This window comes from Haemaphysalis longicornis, unplaced genomic scaffold (assembly GCF_048455015.1).
Source record: "Haemaphysalis longicornis isolate Haplotype H1 unplaced genomic scaffold, Haemaphysalis longicornis Haplotype H1 scaffold_2, whole genome shotgun sequence".
NCBI lineage: Eukaryota > Metazoa > Arthropoda > Arachnida > Ixodida > Ixodidae > Haemaphysalis > Haemaphysalis longicornis.
Genome location: NW_027526295.1, coordinates 151,147,820 through 151,171,259, shown reverse-complemented (window position 1 = coordinate 151,171,259; position 23,440 = coordinate 151,147,820). Strand labels below are relative to the sequence as shown.

General features: G+C 47.3%; 2 protein-coding genes across 2 annotated transcripts in view; both read left to right on the top strand.

The window, feature by feature from the left end:
* Nucleotides 1-23,440, top strand: part of Atp6ap2 (ATPase H(+)-transporting accessory protein 2) — a 571,904-nt gene that overhangs the window by 153,947 nt on the left and 394,517 nt on the right. The gene's annotated exons all lie outside the window — the stretch shown is intronic.
* LOC144167448 (venom allergen 5-like) overlaps nt 1-23,440 on the top strand; it is a 75,694-nt gene that overhangs the window by 46,040 nt on the left and 6,214 nt on the right. Inside the window, exons 3-6 of the mRNA XM_077696707.1 lie at nt 8,748-8,841; nt 12,493-12,665; nt 16,921-17,030; nt 22,177-22,276. Of these exons, the coding sequence (XP_077552833.1) occupies nt 8,748-8,841; nt 12,493-12,665; nt 16,921-17,030; nt 22,177-22,276 (477 nt within the window). The remainder of the gene's footprint in view (nt 1-8,747; nt 8,842-12,492; nt 12,666-16,920; nt 17,031-22,176; nt 22,277-23,440) is intronic.

Sequence of the window (23,440 nt, the reverse complement as noted above, 5' to 3'; positions counted from 1 at the left end):
CAATCAATTTTTTATAAAATTCCCATTGAGTGTAGTCCTAACATAGTGTTGCGTGTAAATAAAGTTTGAACAGTATTTTTGATGAGTTTTTATTAAATTTGCCTGGATTACCTTTCTTAAAATTATTATTGAGTATGGTCATATCAACCTGTTGCGTTTGAGTCAGCTTTGAATACAGTTTCTGACGAGTTTCTATTAAATTTATCTCAATTAGATTTCTATAAAATTTTTATTGTGCCCAGTCATCACAACCTGTTGCATATGAGCTAGGTCTGAACAGAATGTCTGATGAGTTTTTATTAAATTTACCTCTATTACCTTTCTATAAAATTCTTATTTAGTATAGTCGTAATATCCCGTTGCCTGTGAGTCAGGTTTTCTGGCAAGTTTTAACAGAGGAGCTTTGCAGGGGCTCGAACTCTCCGGCGGTGATGTCCGCCATCCCAGGCGCCACCGCTCCCAAGTGCTCCCAAGACGAAGTGATGGGACGTCCATCGCGCGATCTCGGTTGATGAGGCGGGGCAGGCGGCGCTATAGCACCCCACATATATGCACCGATAAGCTACCAGACCTCCGTGGGTGGGCTATAGAAACGCAATACAGAGTATATTGAAACTCAACATAATGAAGGTGATAAGATTCTTGCTGCGTGTTCGTTATAAAAAGTTTATTGCGTGTCTAATGACCACAGTCCACACATTCGGAGTTCAAACGACTTTATAGAATGGCAATACAAAGTTTGTTAAAACTCAATATAGTGAAGGCAATAAAATTCATGTTGCATTTCTGCTATAAAAAGTTCATTGATTTTATATAAGCCGCAGTTTTTAAGATGGGAGATTTGGTTGACTATAAAAAATGCAATATGAAGTGTATTAAATCAATGTCTTGAAGGCAATAAAATGTTGGTTGAGGTTTTGCAATACAAAGTTTGTTGACTTTTTACCGAGCACAGTCTATGAACGATGAGTTTTAATTGACTTTTTATTGACTCTACAGAAATACAATAGGGGGTCTATTAAAACTCAACGTCCATTTTCATGAGGGCATGCTTCGACGCCCAGCATACGCAACTGATATAAAACAGGCGAACTAGATTCGCTTCTAATTACCTACATCTTCGATAACTTCTTTGCGAATTCGTCGCATGAAGTCAGTCAGTCTTCGAGCACTGCTTTAGCCTTCACTTCGAAACAGCAAAAAGGAAGTGTTCCGATGCGCTTGCTTTCCTTGTGCGGCCTTCTTCGGGTGTGCGGTTGTTGTATAGGCAGCGTGAACAGCGCAGTCCGGAATTTCGAAGCGAAAACAGTGCTGGCTACTCCATTCTTACCACAACGCATTCGCAAACCCACAAATAACGCATAAAAAAAACGTACACATGAAAGTCATTGCCAACACCACGCCGCAAAGAATGTTTCGCTTCGGGAATCGCGCTGTGGGCGCAGCAGAATGCAACCGTACATATGGCGTCGGCGCCGCCGTGAAGGTATACGCGCCGGTAGAAAGCCCAGTGCATACACCATACAGGTTACTTCGGTAATTTATAGGCAGCAACAGAGAGTTTTAGCATAGCGTTACCGCGTTCATGTCATGGTCTACTGTTTTTGCGGAAGTCGGCTGCTCATGCGCGAGAGTTGCCGCGAACGGTAACTTACCTGCACGGGCTTTTACCGTCGCCAGCCAGCTTCCTGTGCAGATGAAGTGTACCCTCGCGTATTAATTACACGATATGCATTGCGCCCGGCGCTTGATGCTTCATACCCTTCGTACAGCCGATAAAAGTATTCTTAGTTGGCGTTGTGCATTACGTTTTTCTTGTTAAATGATGCTCAGGAGCACCACAAACGACAATTTTTTTCAGATGGGCGAGCCAAGTGGCCGCCTCTACTCGGCTTAAGCCTTGCTATAGTGCCTAGAATATATTCTAGGTAATATAATTTCGCCCGCCTCAAATAATTGAGATAAGTTTCTGAGCTCGTAAAGTGCTTTTAGGCTTCCATAATTGCGCTGGGCAAGGTAGTGTGCGTTATTGAGTAATTACTACAGCATATTTTCCTCATTTCTTGCCGAAATATTTAGCGCGGGCGTAAATTCCTGTTTACCTTGATTTCAGTTCTACTCAGTAGTTGGCGCCACCAACATCTTTTCTTTTTTAAAGCCCTACAGGTGATGTCTGCAGTATTCTCAAAACGACTCATGTTACTGTGAACGCTTCATCCGAAAAGTGAAACATTCAAGCTACTTAAACCAAAGCAAACAGGTATGAGCAACAAAATTGTGCGTGATTTGCTTTGAGAGTAATTCATCGGATTGCGCTATTTGCGCAACGGCGGCCGGTATACACAAACCGCAAACGGTGTGCTAAAACGTGCCCTACCGTTTTCCGCGATAAACGGAAACTCCGGCGTCCGGTAAACGGTAACGCAAACACGGCAACGATATGCTGAAACTTTTTAAAATCAGACATGTAATCATTACGTTGTAACCTATGAGACGCCCGGAATCCCTCAGATATATATACATTATGGATGCACATATACAAGAGAACATTTTCAATCTTTACCTCAATTGAAGGAATCGTAAAAGTAACTTATAACTAAGTAGCCCTTAACCTGTATACGTATATAAGGGTTACTGAGCTATAAGTTACTCTTTGTACCTTATAAATTATAGGTTAGAAAAATTCGAAGATGTGCCTCTTTATTAAGGGTTAGCGAGCTTAGAGTGAGGACAGTGTTTTATGCGCAGAAAGCAACCTACGGCCTATAGCACTCACTCTAGGTAAAAAACTGGTCGATTTCTCTGTCACAGGATTCGGTAAAAAACGAAAGTGAAATGTGCAGCGAAATCTGCAGCTGAGCATGATTTGCTGGTCGGTGGCTGTCTTGTGGGTGTGCTTGGCAAGCGACGTCCTGCTGGCTGGTCGCTTCGGCAAAGGTGCACCATTTCCGTGACGATATGACGTCAGCAAAATCCTGGTGCATCCGGGAATAAAACACTTCCGTGTTAAAATATCGTCCAGGAGTGCAGTAGTAATATAATAGTTGCTTAAGGAACACCTAGTGAGGAAGAAATGCAAAAAGTGCCGTGAAGTGAACCTATGGAAGCGTATAAATCAGTGGGTAGAGTGCATATAACACTGCTCTTTCAAATAGCATGTACTCTACTAGCCAAGGAAAGCTGGGGACTACAGCCACGGGAGCGCGCTGTGAAAGAAAGATGGCACGTCTCAACTAATATTTTTTCCACTAGTTTCCCTGTTTTTCTCAGTTTCTTTTTCCGGGACAAAAAAACACAACCTGCATCTTGGCAATATGCCATAGCGTTTAAGAGCATATGTACTTACTAGCCATATGTATTACTAACCATATGTACTTACTAGCCAATCAGCTGAACGAAACTGGGAAGGGATCGAGTTTTGTTCTAGCTGGCAAACATGGGGTTGTCCGTTTCCCTTCCGCGTCGTAGACATCTTACTAACACACCAACCCAAACCGCTCAATCACGGCGGACAGCAGTCAGGTCGCATCAGGCCGTGAGACGTCCACTATGAAACGTCCCACCGGCACAACGGACAAGTGATCAGTGAGCGCATGAATCTTGGCTGCGCGTGCATGCTCCCACTCCCTCTCCCCCCTCGCTCTCGTCCACCCATAAGCAACCGGTGCTGCGCGAATTCGCCTGAAAGACACTGGACAAAATGTCGCTCCCGAAGTCCTTCAAGCTGGGCGAGAAAAAATACCGGCCAAAGCGCCACACCTGGAGCCCTTCAACAAGGAAACAGAAAACACAAGAAAACACAAACACACACACACACACACACACACACACACACACACACACACACACACACACACACACACACACACACACACACACACACACACACACACACACACACACACACACACACACACACACACACACACACACACACACACACACACACACACACACACACACACACACACACACACACACACACACACACACACACACACACACACACACACACACACACACACACACACACACACACACACACACACACACACACACACACACACACACACACACACACACACACACACACACACACACACACACACACACACACACACACACACACACACACACACACACACACACACACACACACACACACACACACACACACACACACACACACACACACACACACACACACACACACACACACACACACACACACACACACACACACACACACACACACACACACACACACACACACACACACACACACACACACACACACACACACACACACACACACACACACACACACACACACACACACACACACACACACACACACACACACACACACACACACACACACACACACACACACACACACACACACACACACACACACACACACACACACACACACACACACACACACACACACACACACACACACACACACACACACACACACACACACACACACACACACACACACACACACACACACACACACACACACACACACACACACACACACACACACACACACACACACACACAAAAAGTAGTGGTTTAGCTCAGCTATGACAGGATATACGTAGCGTGAGCTAAGGTTCAGCTGGTTATTGTTAGGTTTACTGGTTGTCTAGGGTTAGCTAGTAATTATCATGCTTACTGCTGTTAAAACGATTTCCAATCCAATCCAAAACAATCCAATTTAATCCAATCCAATTCAGTCACGGCGGCGGCGGCTCCGGTGCGCCAGCTGTGCCCCGTGAGACGTCACTGCTCCTCGCGCATGCGCAGCACGGCTCCCCTGGAGCCACGCGAAACTGCTCAACCTCGGCCAGTGTAGCTCACGCTACAAATTTTTTTTTCTCCACCGATTTATCCATGCACGCTATATGTGGAAATTGAGGCATCTAGCTGTGAAACGAACGTCCCGGTGGTGTCCTCACGTTTCAAACGGCCTATGATCTCGACCCCTTCGGCACAATCGTAGAACACACCGGCATCCCCGTCTTCCTCACGGAAGGAGGTCGGGACTTGGGCTCTAGAGCGGCAGACACCCCGAACTCGCCGATAAAGCATTTATTTAATTGACGCTACTTCACTTACATTACTTGTTCCCAAGTGGAGGTCCGTGGAACCCAGAGGGTCTGCGAGCGCATTTCAGGAGTCCTCGATGCCCTCCTTAAAGCTCTTCCCCCTGCACTTCCCCCCTCCACTCCCCCCCCCTCTATTATTTTCTCCTTTTTGCCAAACCTTGCTTGTAATGCAGATACGTAGCTTCGCTTCATGCCTTTTACCTCTAACTTCTTCAATTTATTGTTGGCTTTTTGCACCACAGGCAAGCTATGCGGAAAAGCCAGTCATTCAAAAAAGGTGTTTGGGTTACTTTTCAACAGTTCTACACGTTACTCAAAAACAGGAACGAAAGCTCATTCCTCGTTCCTTCCCAATTTTCAAACGAGTTCCCGCTACAAGTTCCTTTATTGCGAAATGAACGCGTTCCAGTTCCACATCGAACATTAGAACGTGTCGTTACATTACCGTTATATTTCATTTTTTAAATTAAAATATCGTGTCGGATTTGTGAGGCAAAATAAAGTGAGAAATTTAAAACTCATATTGAACTACTTATATTATAGGAATATGAACACCGCCAGCAGCAGTTTATCTGGAGATAAAAAGAATCCAAAGAAGCGCTCCTAGACGATTTTTTTTTTCAGGAGCACCGGAAAAACTCCAGACATGTCTAACTGCGATCGGTGCTCGTCTATTATAGGTGCAAGACGTATGACACTTCCCACTCCTGTCTTACAAGTGCGCAGTAAGGTTACTGCGCTTCAGATATGCGAATATAAAGTTACTCACATGCAGGAACGTAACTAAATGTCTTGCATTAGAAACCGCGTCGAAAGGAACAATACATAGGCCTTCAATGAATGCTGATTTAATATTACAGCTTATTTAAAATATCTTACAGGCCCCTTTGCAGGAAATTTAGTAAGGGGGCTACAAAAGTGAAGCTTTGCGGATAATATATACTGCACAAATTTGCGGATAACAAAACACAACAGACAAGTAATGACTACGGAGTTCGCAATCCAAGTTTAGGTCGGAACACGATAGCAAGAAAAAAAAAAAGCCAACAGCGTAGTCACACACGAAATCTACGCACAAAAATTAAAAAGTATGTCGAACACAATCAGGGTAGTAGATAAAGGAAACAACCAAAGATAGCCAAGTATGTGGACGCGGCGCACAAATCACTTGCGGTGGTTAGAAATACGCATTAGGGAAAAGCACACGAAATAACAAGGAGCCTAATCACGGGCGTAAGACAACCTTACACTATAAAAAATATAGTCTCACGCAAAGTGCGACACTACAAAGTAAAAGAAACAACCACAAATAAATAAAAAGTAATGCGAAAACAAGGAAACACGTGCCGTGGTACAGCAACGACAGATTCTTTGGTTCTTCAAGAAAAAAAAATTCCCCCGCATTTCCCCGAGGGGGAGAATGTGAAAGTGCGAATGCACGGTTGTCGGCCCGCTTGCGGCGCTTGCGCTCGGCCCCCGCAGCCCACCGCCTCGCCGCCTTCTCTTCCATCTCTTCCATCGGGTTTGTAGTATCACGTGTACACCACGCAGTTATCAAGCCGCTATAACGCCGCTGAGTCGCCAACGCACGCCGCTGACGACGTAGTTTGAATGCGCTAAAGATATAAGGCGCGTCACTAACGCTGATATCACGTCGCGTCCGTGGCTTGGTCGGTAGAGCGTCGCGCTGCGGCCGCAAAGTCCGCGGATCGAAACCTGGCGCCGGATGCTGTTTCTTTATAGAGGAGCACTGCGGACGCCGACGCCGCCGCCGACGCCGGCGGTGGATGGTTTGGGGTCGCTTATAAAGTGCATTACTTAAAAAAATGCCCGAATGTATAGTCGCAACTAAGCAGAGTCCCTTTTTGAACTCTGCAAGAGTTTTATCTCGATGTTCGAGTCAGACAACGAACCGGTTGTGTCAACGTTTCGTTGGTAATGTAAGAACAGCCGTTCCAGGGAAGTGTTTGAGGCTACTGACGTGTCGGTCTTGAAGAAAAGTTGGTTCAGTCCCTCGAAGTTCTTCATCTGCTACAGCGGGTAGACATCTGGTACCATCAGGTACCGCGACAGCTCATCCTGTCTCTCGGCTGGAAGGGTTTGGTGCACAAAAGAAAAGAAATCCTCGGGCGCGGACGAGGTGAAATATTTTGCGCGGGATGGTTCGGTCACCGCAGCCAGCTGTGCCTTCATCTCGTTGATCGCCTTGTCTCGTATAGAACTGTCGGGGATCCATGATAGCTTAAACCTTGGGATTAAGCAACTGGCGACAACGCGGCTCGCGCTTTCCTTTGAGGGGTCCAAATCTACAATCCCGAACAATTTCAGGTGTACCTGATGACCTTGCAATCCCGGTGACCCTTCGAATGACCTCACAGCGAGAGCAACTCCGCCGACAACAACGCACCCGCGGCTCGCGCGCACTAATGCTGCAATTACCTCTGACAACATACGGCGGTTTCATAAGGTACCTGCAGCTCCGCTCGGACTTAGAAACCTTTCCCCGGCAGGGAACAATTCTATCGGCCAGACGCGCATCCTGGCCTCCCCATACAAACGATAAAAGGTGAAAAAGAATTTTCGCAGCTGCGCAATTCACCCGTCGAACGCCGCGTAAGCTCAACCGGCAGGGAAGCAAGCACAAGCTGCGGCCCCCTGTGTGATTACTCTTCTGCCTCTGACCTTCGAGGAAGCACGTTCCGCTGAAGGGCGTGCAACTTGGCCAGCTGAAGAGAAACACAGTAGCGACTTGTGGATTTTTGTACTCGAGCCTTGGCATCAAGAACAGCCAATTCCTAGCGATGTAACGTTTGCAAAAGGAACGGCGTTCCTGCCGTTCCTTCAGAAACCTAACGAGTTACCGTTACAGTTCCACTGACCCTTAATGTAACGGTGGCGTTCCTCCGTTCCTCCAAAAAGGAACTAGTTCCAGGAACGCCGTTCCGTACAACACTGCTTTTCAACTGCTGGAGGAAATTGTGTTACAGTAAGGCGCGCATCAGCATAAAAGTCAGACACGAAGACGGGCATTGAATAAGGATGTGGGCCACTTTAGAAGCAAATGCCAATTGTTTCACGTGACACGGATCAACCTAGTTCATCGTGTGGTACCCCCATCGCATTTGAAAGCCCGAAAGAGGTTCCCGGCACTCTCAAGGTGGACGACCACTGACTTGCAGGATGAAGTGGTCCGAGTTCGGAATGGATATAGGCTAGGACTCTGTGAATTTTTGTTATGTGGGTGCAAAAGCGCGTTGCGGCGAAGCCAACTTTATCGCGAATGCTCTGCAGAAAACTGCTCTGCCTGCGTGCGTCTTCTTTAGGAAAATGCCGAGGAGAAACGAAAATTTTCTTACAGGTTTCACCTAGATTCTGCGCTATCCCTGTGTCGTGCGCCAAAAAGCTCTGCTGGTGTTTCATTTTCACGGCCTGTTATGGCTCACGATTTTCATCATGAGAAGCGAGCGAGCGTGGCAGGGGTATACCAAGCACAGGTGGCATAGTTTTCTGCCATGTGGCGTGTCTGTGTGCATGGGTAATGACACAGGTGGCGGGGTTCCCTTGCGACGACTTCGATGAAACCGCTGTCGGGAATTGTATACATTACGTGGGCATGATTTGTTCCAGGCTTGGGACGATGACCTGCAGAAGGCGGCCCAATCGTACGCCGCCCAATGCGGCACCAGTGATACCCCGCAGCCCCCAGCCGATCGCAACACAGGTAAACACGGCGTGGTCATGTCTGGCGGGCAAACGTCAGAGTTGCAGCAGGCCACGTTTTTAAAGACTTCAGTCTTTTTTGTGTTCATTAAGTCAGAAAATTTTGGTCTGTCTGTCTGTCTGTCTGTCTGTCTGTCTGTCTGTCTGTCTGTCTGTCTGTCTGTCTGTCTGTCTGTCTGTCTGTCTGTCTGTCTGTCTGTCGGTCTGTCTGTGTCTGTCCGTCCGTCTGTTGTTCGATTCAACCAACCGGTCAAAAGAATTGTGAGACGGGAAGTTTACTAAGGCAAAACCTTTCCAAACTACTACGTCTGGTGCCGTACTCCATACTTGAAAATAAAAAGCACCCAAGCAGAGGTACCCCACAGGGATCGGTACTGTCACCCATGCTTTTTAACCTAGCCATGTGTGGGGTCGCTAGAAAACTGAATGAAATTCCTGACATAAAGTACACCTTATACACGGATGATATTACAGTATGAATAACTAAGGGTTCTTTGGGGCACATTGAAAGCACGCTGCAAGTAGCACTAAATACAATCGAAGATGAGGCTAAAAGAAAAGTCCTCCATTGCTCCCCTGCAAAATCAGAGGTACTTCTCTTAACAAGGCATACCAAACGAAACCCCCAAGGAAAAGTTAATCTGACCTTAGGGGAAATTTCCATCCCACAAAGAGCGGAAATCAAGGTCTTGGAGCTTCGCATCCAAAAAGACGGCAAGTCTTGTACCACAACTCAACAACTTTTGAAGCAAGGCAATCAGATCATTCACATGATGAAAAGAATCACCAACCATACTATTGGATTGAAGGAGAAGGAAGCCCTGAGACTGAGGGATGCCCTGATAATTTCCAGGTTTAAATATCACCTCCCGTACTTAAACCCATCACAAACAGAAAAACTTAAGCTAGAGGCCCTCATCAGAAAGGCTACCAAGGTTGCCTTAGGGTCTACTAGCAACGAGGCCCGACTCAGGACAGGTACTCACAATACGATTGATGAGATCGTTTCAGTTCATTTAGCAAACCAAATTCAAAGACTTCGGTCAACAGAGCAAGGCAGGAACATCCTCAGCAGCATCAATTTTGATCCCACGCCTCGAAGCGAGGCACAGGAAATCAAGGGACCATTTCTCGACAGCAAAACTCGAGACCTACTCAAAGTCGCCCCTTTACCGAGAAATATGGATCCCGAAAGGAATGAGGACAGAAGACGGCAAAGAGTTAATTTTTTACAGAAACTTGTGAAAAGATCTCCAACAAGCCAAGCAATATACTATGTAGATATTAGTTCCAGCAGAGGCAAGCACAGCATCGTAGTGCTGAACAGAGACCTTCATCCGGCAGTAGCCTGCATTCTCAAAAGTGGCGCCAACATCAACACAGCAGGCTTGAACTCCACGCCATCGCCAGAGCCATTAGATACCAGGATACCTTCACACCGCATAGTCCGCATGATACAGAACTCCCGGTGATCATTTTCACAGATTCCCAAGAAGCATGCAGGCAAATTATACTGAATGACATGAATAAAGATACAGCAGATTTATTTAATAGTCACTGTCATCATCACTACGATATTATTTGGACACCTGGCCACGCGGAGATGTTTGGCAACGTTCGGGCAGACACGCTCGCCCGTGAGTTAAGAATCCGGGCACCGAACATCTCCCTGGAGAGGTCCAATGGTCGTGGCATCATGAACAATACACTAAGAGATCTTAAACTAAACAGAAGGGAATTACCTCCACCTCACCCTAACCTAGACAGGCAGCAATCAGTATTACTGAGACAAGCACAGACTAACACGACATGCACCCCAGCTAGACGATATCTTTTCTCTAAAGGAAGAGCACAAGAACCACCAGTCTGCCAACACTGTGGTGGATATCCTAATCAGCAACATATCCTATGGGAATGTCCTCACACCATTCCCAGCATTCCTCACTTACACACACCAACGCAGCTGCCATATCCCATTGACCCAACCTGGCTGACTCTTGCCTCTACCTTCGAGGAGCAGCTAGCTCTAGTGCAATACATCAAAAACGCACTAGAGCTGAGTTCCCCATTCACTGAAGACGACCTGTAATTGGGTTGTCTGAACCGCCCTTGGTTCTAAATAAAGTTTTCTCTCTCTCTCTCTCTCTCTCTCTCTCTCTCTCTCTCTCTCTCTCTCTCTCTCTCTCTCTCTCAAAACACGTCGATTCTCGGGAGATTTTATGTGAGGGCATCAAAAAATTGAATGAAAGCTAGCCTAATTCAGCTCGGTGGTATGAGCGCGCCCATGTTAGGTAGGCGTTGTTGTTTCCTTGTTGATCAAAAGGAATTCGCAACGAGTTTTCGTTAGGAGCAGACTACGCTCCCCAGAGGCAACCATACACAAGTTCAGAGATGATATTGGTGTGAGCAATATTTTAAGAGCAAGGTGCTTGCTGGAGAGCTTTGAAGTGACTCAGGCTGTATACTACGTATGGCCAGAGGAGGAACAGGAGTGACATGTCCTGGAGAGAGAGGGAGTGGTTAATATGGTGTGACACGGCTATGAGGGGCACGGGAAGGTTCACCACCTATCGTGCGCTTAGTGTTGCTAATTTTCAACGCCCTTGTGTACTGATCGAACGCGAACCCCGTAATTTCAATGCGCTATTATTACAGCAACAAAACATTCGCCGCACATCTGCTTGTGTCGCTGTAAATGCCGTCGAAAGACGACGACGTTTCTGGCGTTCCCGCCACGTCATGCATTCTCCTCCACCGCTTCCCCATCACTGGCACTCTTCCCCATTCCGCCCATTCGCATCCTCACTCACCCTCTTCCTGAACGCCCTTTTCTCCTACAGATTTCCTCGGATCCCCCCGTCCCACACTTCTCCACCCCGTCCAATACTCGTCCTCTCCGATGCTCTCTTCTCCACCTCTAATCTTCTTTATGTCCTCTCCTTGCTTCTTCTTTCTTTCCCCTTGTGTCCCACTCCTCTTCCCTTCTCCATCCCATTCCTTTCGCCATATTCTGCTCCCCTTTCCCCGCTATCCATCCAACAGAGCCCTTCACCACAGCCCTTTATCCTTCCTCTCGATCCTCCCCTCCCTCATAGTCCCCCATTCTCCTCCACATCCGACTTCTTAATTCCCCTTCCCACTCGTTTCCGTCTCTCTCCCCCTCTCCCTCATCTGCTGCTATTCCCCTCTCTCACCAATTTTCCACATTTTCCACATTTTCCACTTCTCTCTCCCCGCGGGACTCATTCTCTCTTCTTCCGCAACCCCCTACAAGTTCATAAGTGCGTTGTGGCAGTAACATTTCTGGCGATTCAAGTGACAAGCAGACATGGAGAACAAATTTTTTTCCTTTTAGGCAGCCGAAGAAGGACTATTTCAAAAACTGAATTGGTGTCGGGCAGCCAGTTAACGTCGGGATCGCCGGGATTTTTCGGTGTTAATTTCGAGGCACCGATGACCGCGCGGGGACCAAGGCTTGCCACCCCGTTCGCTCGGTCATACTCAGCGCCAGAGTTTGCTTCAAATTTGCAAGGACATTCGAGGTACCCTTTAATGAAAGTCCACCTGGAAGCAACGAAGCACGAGGTTTGACGATGAGGCTTCAATGACCATACGCTTTCACTCAAGCCTCCGCTCTCTTCCCCTTCCACAGGATCGTATACAGACGTGGGCCAGAGCGTGGACTTCACGGCCGCCGCCGCAGCTGTTCCCTTTGACGGCGAAGCGCTCGTGAAAAAATGGGTCGCCTTCAAGATCGGCCTTACCAGCGATAAAGCGAAAATCGCCTCGTACGTGGCAGACAAGGATACCGACAAGTATGCACAGGTACGTGTAACGAAAGGCGCGCTTTGAGACGTTGCTAAGAGTCTTACGGTGAACGTGACTTGGTGTTGGTGCGTTTGTCGCCAGTCGGTCCGTCGCGCAACATGGCATTTGACGCTCTTTGGGACGCTTTGCCGTTGTGGAGTGTATAGGGTACGTGGCAGAGCCCGAGTAAGCTGAGAAAGGAAAGACGCTTTTCCTCCTCCGATGAGGAATATAATACCTTCCTCAGAAGCTTTGCGTCTCACCCAGCTCTTCCAATCACTGCGAGGTATAATGACACCATGCATCTGAATGATATGTCGCCTTCTGGCCACTACCCTCGAAAACGCCGAGGGGGGCAGCGTGGAAATGAACTCTCTGTTTTGCAAGCTGCATTACCGACGCTGCATTGATATGCAGCGTCGGTAATAAATAGCCCCTCGTCTGTATTGCAAGGACAGAAAGACCCTCATTCAGTGTTGTGATCCGAGTCATATTCAATCCAGTGTTAACTTGAACTGCAATAAAATAAGTTACATATTGTTGAAAAGCGTGGCGACGCTAACCAGCTCTTTTCCCGAACTTGAGGCGAAGCAGTTAAACATGCGCGATTTGCTAGTTCCGACAAACGTAAACATAAAACTTTGTTTAATTTGAAAGAAACTGGCTTCAGTACCTCACTCAGCTCTATTGTAGCCTCGAAAGGCATTTTTTTAACGAAAAAAAAAAAACGCGAAAAGCATGGAAAGACTTTCAAATTTCGCGCTTCAGTGGCGGGGAACAGGGCGGAAGTAACGTCATACGGGCCAGCAACGAAAACAATTTTGAGTGTGTTAATTGCACATCAGCATTCAAGTGGTGCGGTCAAACGGAACTAGATGCCCCACTACAATCGTCCAGTCACGTGTCTTTGCGATGCGTTAGTTCGGCGGCCGCTAATCCCGCAAACAAGACTCTGTGACGTCATAGAAAAGTTGTCGGAAACTGGCTAGGGAGTCGCCACTGTTCCACATGTTTTCTTTATAGGCCTCCTGCGCTTCCCAGGGGGCGCTGCGCAAGCGGCTTCCGGGCAGTACTTCCGGGTAGTACAAAGCTGCGCGGGTCCCATAGGATCCCGTGTTGACAGAAGCAAAATGAGCTCGACGCTCCCGATTATTTTGCGACGTGGTCACCAGCTCATCCCCGACGCGTCCAATCTATTTCAGCGATCAACTTGGCATTAGGGGAAGAAGCATTGCAGCGCTAAACACGTTTACAGCGCCGACGAAAGTGCCGGGGCCGTGACGGCGTCTGCTACTCGCAGGTTCACCGATCGATGGTCGTACGAAGTGAAATTTTAAGTGAAATTTCTAGTTTAAACTAATACTCTAGGTGACAAAGACTTCTCAAAAACAGCCGATCAAAAAAGAAGAGTGACACATTCGGCGATGATCGCGCTTTAAAAAGCCAGCGAGTCCGGCGGACCGCAGGCTCGCCTGCTGCGGTGCGCCGCTCTTTTGCGTACCTGCACACTATGCGTGCACTTTCATTAAACAGTGCTCGTTTGCATCGCCGTTACGAATACATGGTACAGCGTTAGCTTGCCGTTTTGTTGCGTGTCTCAGTGACAAAATGCCGCGACTGTCAGAAGCGTGAAATCTGTTTTGCGATTCCGAAATTAGTGGCCGTAAAACAAAGTGGTCGGGGGAACTAAGAGGCCGCTCGCTTTCCTTGTTTGCTCTCACTTTACTTAATTACGCTATTGCAGCATACATTCCCAGTTCGCACTTAATAGCCAAGAATGAGGGTCAGCAACGGCCGAGTTCTATGCAGCCGACACGGCGGAGGGCTGGACGGCAAATCGGGTGGGAGGAGGAGGGGGGCTTTGAATGCAAAGAGAAAAAATTCAGCGATTTTCTAATAATATTTGACAAAAATCTGGCGAAGTGTGAAGATGGGGGGGGGGGGACAATTCAACTGGAGGACGCCAATTCTCTGTTCTTGTCTCGCTGTCTAGCTCCATTTGAAGTCAAAACTGGCGTGTCGGCGTTCAGATTCGACGACCCCTGCACTAGAGAACCAACACAGTCAGTGATGATCGCATGTAAATATTCGGGGCCCCGCGCCGTGTATGCGGCTGTGTTATGTTATGCTGTGTTATGTGATGTTATAGAAGTACACATCTCTGCAGGCAGCGGGCGTGTGATTTGGTGCATGTTTTGCGTCCTTTAATAGCGCTTAATTTGTTTATTTGTCGCTATTACCCCACCTACTCGCTAGTATACATGTACCCTGCCGTTCGTAAATCGTGCGGCGTAACACGTTACGCAAGAGTCATTTAGTTTACGAAAATACGAAACAAAATTTCCACTCGTTTCAAAGGCGGTGACAGGCCAGCAGTGTCAGCTGAGTCGGCTGCGCAATTCTTGCGTTCGCTTGCATGCTCCCGCTGAAGCAACCTTTTGCAGTTACCTCAGGATATAGGATGAGCAGCGTTCCGTGTTTATGCTACTCGTGAACTTTCCTTTGTCGACCGCACGCAAGAAGAAAAAAACTAACTGTCGTCAAACAGTTAAACCACCCGACCTGACGACACTGTACGTCCCACGCCGCGACCACCGCGACCGCTCGCTCAAAAGAAAGCCGGCTTCTTTTAGTGGATATTTTTTTGTTTAGCCTCTGCAACTACTTAAAGGGCTATTTCATACAGTATGCAGTCATTTAAACACGCCACAAAGCGCCACAACCAACTTTCACTCTGGTTTGTAATTGAAAACACATGGAGGGCGGCGAGGGTCGTCTGCTTTTGTACTACCCAGAGGCGTCGGCCGCTAGGTGCGCTGCATGTCGCCAAAACTCCATCGCAGGAGGCCTATTAGCTCTGATATATTTTTTTTAAGTTTCCGATAAAATTGGTACGTTTTTGTGGGACAAAAGGAGCTTTTCTAATGAAAAATATTGTATTTTTATCTTCGTGGCACCTTTAAGCGATATTTGAAGTTATTTTGTCGGGTTGCAGCTCTACCTCAAAGTATTTAGAAAAAAAGCCTGCACAAACTCCCAAGTGGGGATCACAGTTGGACCCACTTATAACGATCCCAAATATGACTATCTATCAGTTATACCGACCATATTTCCATGCGCTTACGGCTTTCCTACGCTACCCATTGAAACAGCGTCCAGATATGCAGCACTTTTCTCAAAGCGTCCTAATTTTGCAACGAAGACTTCCCACACGGTCAGGGTAAAAAAATGGTGCACACGAAGTGGAAAATAAAATCAAAACAGTCCTTAAAGTAATAAAAAGGCGGCGTACTGGTGCGTTCACTGTTTCGGTTTATTCGCGACGAAGATATCCCGGATCGGCGAGCACCGCCCGCAGATTTCGGACGCCGCGACCTAGGTCACTCACTTTCCAGGCATTTCTTTAGAGGCACAATGTCCGTGTGGAAGAAAAAATTACACTATCTTCCCACGTGGGAGCCCTGAGGGGATGCAAAGCCGTGGAGTAGTAGCGTGTTAATTGGTTGTTAGAGTAAAGACACGTGTAGTAGCGTATTAAATGTCTTCTTTATTTATCGAGTAGTGGCGAACGTTTTGCGGCTTCTCGTTCTCGAATCAAGGAATCCGCTGTTCGACGCTGGTGTTTCGAAGCATTGTCACGTTGCCGAACGCCATCTGGATCAGCTACTCGCCGCTGTCGTTTCAAAGCGGCTTCTCGTTCTCGAAGGGAGGAATGCGCTGCTCGACGCTGCCGTTTACGTTCGGCGTCGCGAGCTCTCCTCTGTGCAGCCTTGTCTTCGGAGGCACGTGACGAGCCGAGCGGCAAGGAGGAGAGCGGCGTTATCACAGCTGGCGTGGAGAGGGGGACGGGGAGGAGAGGTGCGGACGCCGGACGACGGAGGGTCGACTAAGAGATGCTTTGCATCTAAAAAAAAATAAGGAAGGAGCGCGAAGCCTGACGGGAGCATGACGCCACCCGAGTCGGCGCACTGCGTGCTGCAAAAAGCGCCGAATGCCATCTAGAGATCGCGGTTGGCCGACACTTCGTTTACACAGTTGCTGATAACGAATCGTGCTGATATTCAAACTTCCGAATTTCGCTCTTCTCCTGCCGAAGAGACGCAGCTCCCGGTACGCTCAGCCTGGCGCGGCTGCTAGCCATCGAAGCCATTACGGCGTGTGGAGGTTGCGTGTGGAGGTTAGAGGTAGAGCAGGACAATTGGATTGTTTTCAGCAAACCTTAAACGACGTGTTTGCAGCCAAGTGAGAGCATACGCGGCCCTTTTTTTTTCAGATGATCTGGGCGGCAACGGAGAAGGTAGGCTGCGGCTACCTTGCTTTCACATTGACCCCTGCAGGCACGAATCCGAACAAGGCGCTTTTCGTTTGCAATTACGCCCCGGCGTGAGTACAGCCACCGAGCTTACGAATCAATGAAGTTTTCAAGCATACGTAATTGGATACGCTTTATTGTCCATTGAGAAAAAGTGTACCCAAAAGGGTCCCACTAAAGTCTCTGACTTTGACACCCTGGGCTGTATATTGTTGATTTTGTAACTACTTCATTTTTGAACTAATAAAATTGAAATTTGAATTCGAAAAAAAGAGTTGAAAAAAAAAATCCCAGAGGGGGCTTGTATTCTTGGCGTTATTGGAATACAAAAGAGAAAACAACAAGAAAAGGCGATTGGGCACTGCGTTTTCCCAGCTCGTTTTCCCGCTGTGGCATTTTTCGCGCTCAAACATTAGTTTTCACTCTTCTTGCCTCCTTGTTTCTCGCGGTTGCCGATTAGGCTTGCAGCCCAATCGGTAACACCAAGAAGTGAATACGATGTGATTTGATTGATTGTAGGGTTTAACACGCCGACGCAACGCAGGCGATGAGGCGCGCCGTAGTGGAGGTCTCCGGATTAATTTTGACCACTTGGGGATCTTAACGTGCGCCGAAATCTCAAACACACGGGCGATTTTGCGTTTCGCCTCCATCAGAAAAGCGGCCGCCCCAGCCGGAAATCGAACCCGCGACGTCGTGCTCAGCAGAGCAATGCCTTAGACACTGAGCCACCGCGGCGGGTTGAATACGAAGTGATCGAAATGTAGCGACGAAATCTAGAAAAATAATGTATACTAATCTCTCGTAAAAGTACCTTAGGAAGCTGTTACAATTGCTACCCTGTTCGCAATCACACTAAACTTTGTTGCATGGCTGTTAGCAAAATCTCTGACGTACTCACATTGTGGATGTCATTCAGATAAGCTATTCCTCGTGAACTTCACATTCCTCGTGAACTTCACATAACCCGCCTTTGCAGTGGGCGGATGAAAATGAGCACAACTTTCGTGGTGGAAAACCGGTCTGTGCGACTTGCAGTTGACGCCGAGGACTGTCTTGGATCTTCATTTGTGCATCAAATCAGACGAAATTGCTGTTGTTCATTGTAAACACAAATGTCTTGGTTTAGTACTCTACAAAAAATGTTCACGTATGACAACAACAGTAATTATAGAAATGAGAAATGTTTTAAAACGATGGAAGGTTCAAGAGAATCATATAAAACCTGGGGTTCTGATCGTACCTTTTTCTTGTTGCCGTGTGATAATTAATTCGTTCGCAGCTTGATTACAGCTGTTTCATTTATGTGTTTGGTCGCGGGTCTGCACTCAGAGCTCACCACCACATTTACCTATTGGGCCTGAGAATATGAGCAAAAGCTTTCCGGGCGTCTCCCGCACAAAACCTCTGCGCAGAAAGCGATCAGTGTCCGCTACACAAAACGGAGAACGTCCCTTCGAAATACGCTAAATATTCGTCGTAACAAAATCGCTTTATTGTAAGTCTCGGTTTATTCAAAGTGCTTCATTATCGCTGTTGAAACGCATACAGAAAATTATTCCCGCTTTTACCGAAGCAACGCTTAAGCTTCCTGTCTCGAATGGGAGCAAATCATTCCCACTTTTGAAGAAGCCCCACTTATTACGAAGTCAGCTTCCTGTCCCGCACAGAAAGAGTAAATCATTCCCGTTTTTAACGCAGCACCGCTTACAACGAAGTCAGCTTCCTGTCCCACGCAGAGAAAGCAAATCATTCCCGCTTTTAGCAAATCACCACTCATAACGAAGTTAGCTTCCTGTCTTAAATGAAAGAGCAAATCATTCCCACTTTTAACGAAGCACCGCTTATAATGAAGTCAGCTTCCTGTCCCGCACGGAAAGAGAGGAAATCATTCCCACTTTTAACCAAGCACCGCTTATAATGAAGTCAGCTCCCTGTCCTGCACAGACAAAGCAAATGATTCCCACTTTTAACGAAGCACCGTTTTTAATGAAGTCAGCTTCCTGGCTCGCACAGAGAAAGCAAATCATTCCCTTTAACGAAGCACCGCCTATAACGAAATCAGCTTCCTGCGCCCCACAGAGAGACAGGAAATCCTTCCCACTTTCAACGAAGCACTGCTTATAACGAAGTCAGCTCCCTGTCCCGCACAGAGAAAGCAAATCATTCCCACTTTTAAGAAAGCACCGCATATAAGGAAGTCAGCCTCCTGTCCTAAATGAAAGAGCAAATCATTCCCGCCGTTAACGAAGCACTGTTTGTAACGAAGTCAGCTTCCTGTCCCGCACAGAGAAAGCAAATCATTGTCACTTTTAACAAAGCATCGCTTATAACAAAGTCAGCTTCCTGTCCCGAACAGAGAGCAAATGATTCCCAGTTTTAGCGAAGCAACGCTTATTACGAAGTCTGCTTCCTGTCCCGAATGAGAAAGCAAATCACTCCCACTTTTAACGAAGCACCGCTTATAACGAAATCAGCTTCCTGTTCCGCACATAGAGAGAGGAAATCATGCCAACTTTTAACGAAGCACCGCTTATAATTAGGTCAGCTTCCTGCCCCGAAAGAAGAGAGTAAATCATTCCGTTTTAGCGAAGCAACGTTTTAACGAAGTCAGCTTCCTGTCCCGAATGAGAAAGGAAATCATTCCCGCTGTTAACGCCGTACCGCTTATAATAAAATCAGCTTCCTCTCCCGCACGGAAAGCAAATCATTCCCACTTTTAACGAAACATTCCTTATAACGAAGTCATCTTCTTGTCCAGCACAGAGAGAGCAAATCATTTCAACTTTAAACAAAACACTGCTTATAACGAAGTCAGCTTCCTGTCCCGAATGAGAGCAAATCATTCCCACTTTTAACGAAGCACAACTTATAACGAAGTCAGCTTCGTAGGCCGCAGACTTTGTTATGACGGAGGTTTACTGTACAGTATAGGCCACATATAGCAAACCCGGTTTCACCAAAATCCGGCTATAACGAACAAATCTTCGTTTCTTGTTGCCATTTGTATAAACACATTTTATGTTCAGAAATAGGGAAAAGCGGATATAACGAACTACTTTCCTTTTCCAGTTGTATTTATCAAAAGCGGGCTCGACTGTATCCTGTGGTTTCTCCCCTCCCCCGCACAGACCCTCTTCCTCAAAAATGCTCCAACGTTGCTGCGCCATTTTCTGGCAGGTGCTTTGAATTTCTACCGGAACAGGAATTTCGTTTCGGGAATGTAGTCCCTTCACGGAGTGCGGGAAGGTTTCTCTAGCGGCGTTAGGAGGTAGAACTTGAATACACGACTGAATGCAGAACGGACTCAGTAACAGTAGGTTCCTTTGTTTAGGGGAAACTACGACGTTCTATTAGTCGCGTTCAGGCCTAACTCGCTACAGTTACTTTGAAAGGTAATTGAAACGAGGGTTTGTGAATGCCAGCGAGTGTTTACCAAAAGTCGCTTTGCGGTAGGTGTCGAAGCGTGAAGGCGGTTCTCTAAGTCGGGACGACTTGAGAGGTCAATTAATTTCCCCGTGGTCCACGTGCTTTTGCGCGCGCTTATGTACATTGGCGGCACCATATATCAAACGACAGGGGGAATGGGGTCAGGTTTTTTTATGCACAGTGTAATGAGGCGTAATGATAGAGCTTTTGGCAAGATGGGTTTGTCGCCTAGCTTGGCCGAAGTTTTTGCGAGCACAGCGAGCGTGTGCTGTTGTCCCAGCCGAGCACACGCGATCCGGTTTCTTCTTATTTCGGATTCAGAAGCACGCACCACGCAGGCGTCGGGGAACTGCCCATAAGCAGGTGCAGGTCTTGGCAATAATCGTGAGACTCCGGGACATAGCCACTGCCGGGGGAGCGTCCGCGTTCTGATATTAATCTTCTTCGCTGCCGCAGGAACATTAAATTTCTGCAGCTAATACTGCCAGGCCATGAGGACGCATTTACGTTCGTAGAATACGTCATCCTGGACTGGCATAACCAACCTCGTAGCGGGGTAGAGAGAGAGAGAGAGAGAGAGAGAGAGAGAGAGAGAGAGAGAGAGAGAGAGAGATGGATGGATGAATGGATGGATGGATGGACGGACGGACGGACGGACGGACAGACAGACAGACAGACAGACAGACAGACAGACAGACAGACAGACAGACAGACGGACGGACGGACGGACGGACGGACGGACGGACGGACAGACAGACAGACAGACAGACAGACAGACAGACAGACAGACAGACAGACAGACAGACAGACAGACAGACAGACAGATAGATAGATAGATAGATAGATAGATAGATAGATAGATAGATAGATAGATGGATGGATGGATGGATGGATGGATGGATGGATGGATGGATGGATGGATGGATGGATGGATGGATGGAAGATAGATAGATAGATAGATAGATAGATAGATAGATAGATAGATAGATAGATAGATAGATAGATAGATAGATAGATAGACAGACAGACAGACAGACAGACAGACAGACAGACAGATAGATAGATAGATAGATAGATAGATAGATAGATAGATAGATAGATAGATAGATAGATAGATAGATAGATAGATAGATAGATAGATAGATAGATAGATAGATAGAGAAACTTTATAAGGAACAGATGGGTTAAGGAGACAGGAGGACCACCAGGCTGATGGCAACTAAAGCAGCTCGGTCAAGCAGCTCCGACCTGGGTGGCCAGGTCGGAGCTGCCCAGAGCCTCCTCCAACTGCTCGCTGCTGACAGTGATTAGGGGAAAGGATCTTGAGGGAATTCCCACATGCAATAGGTGAGCGATGCATACGCAACACAAAGGGGACATTCAGGAGAGGGGAATTCTGACGGGTGAATATGACGGAGAACGGATCTCGTTGGGAAGGCTCCCGTTTGAAGGAGTCTCCATGTTCATACATTATGTTGTGGAAGAGATGTCTGCGCTGATGGGTAGAGACGACGGGATAGACGGTAGTGCTCTGTGATATCGTTAAAAGTAATTCTTGTTAAGCACATCTCTGTAGTAACTTTTGATTGCCAAGAATGTCATGGATGCGCACCGCACGCTGTTTTATCTGTTACCGCTCCACTAAGACATCTGGGAACTTTTCCACATTAATCGGGTCCATGAAGTGAAAGGAGTGAGAACGAGCCACCGTGGTTATCTGCGGTGATGCGGGTTTGTTTACCTCTGTTTTTTTTTTCTCGCGCCTCTCGCGTCCCTGACTCCCTGCAGTGGCGCCAAGGTCGGACAGCCTGTGTTTACGACCGGTCCCGCCTGTTCGAAATGCCCAAACGGAACGGCCTGCGGCACAGACCAAAACAAAGGCCTCTGTGTAAGTCTTTCTACGATGCTGCGTTGCGCAATTTGGCCAGCTTGCCCCCGTATAGTCCGGCAGGCACGGATAAATGGGGAGGATACCCTGAGTTCCTGCGCCCAAAAGGTTGGGGTAATCTTCGAGAGCGAGGTTTATTACCGCTTTAAGAGAGAGCGAGAGAGAGAGAGATATAGAGAGATAGATAGATAGATATATATATATATATATATATATATATATATATATATATATATATATATATATATATATATATATATATATATATATATATATAGAGAGAGAGAGAGAGAGAGAGAGAGAGAGAGAGATAGAGGGAGAGAGAGAGAGGGAGAGAGAGAGAGCTCTTACTTGGGCAAGAGGACTACAGGTCACGTGGGGTACAGGGAAGTATAAGGTTGGGAGGGATGTTTGCGGCCTGGGACACATTGAAGGTCTATGGGAGTTAGGAAAGTGGGAGAAGGCGGGATGGGTCGTGTGGGGTGAAGGGCGCACACTCACGGCTCTCAACTCACGGCCACCTTCTATAGACCATTGGGAAATAGAAAGATAGCTACGCAGTGTTTAGAAGAACTTGTTCCGCTGGTTCTACCAGGGAGTGCCACTGTTTCCGAAAAAGAGAGGATCAGTCCTCTTCAGGCGTTCTCGCAATGAGCAGGCGGACACGTGGTTACGTGCAGCTGCGTGGTTATCTGTGGCGAGGGAGGGACAAGGGACAAGAGCAGCACGCGTCCACAAGTGTCCCTTTAGGTGCATTTTAGTAGGATTGGGTGCCCCGAAAATGGGAAGAAATGTACGATGAATGTTCGGGAAACTTTGCTAGCCTCCTCTTAAATGCAGAGCATTTCAGTAACTCACGATGTCACCCGCGTTGACGTCCGTAGTCCGCACCGCACCCCTCCCTACTATATAAATAAAAATAAAATCCGACGCCCGGTTTCGATCCCTCGACCCTGCGGGCGGAACGTAATGTACATGGTGCTCTACTCACTGCGCCACAAAGCCAACACGGAATGGGATGCTGCGAACTTGCCTTATATCGTTGACTCATTCAAATTACTGCTGACGAGCGCTCTCTCGTCAGCAGTTGCCACAAGTGCAAGAACATTAACGTAACGCAAACTACTTAACGTCGTGCGCCCCCGGAAATGCTCTGCATTTGAT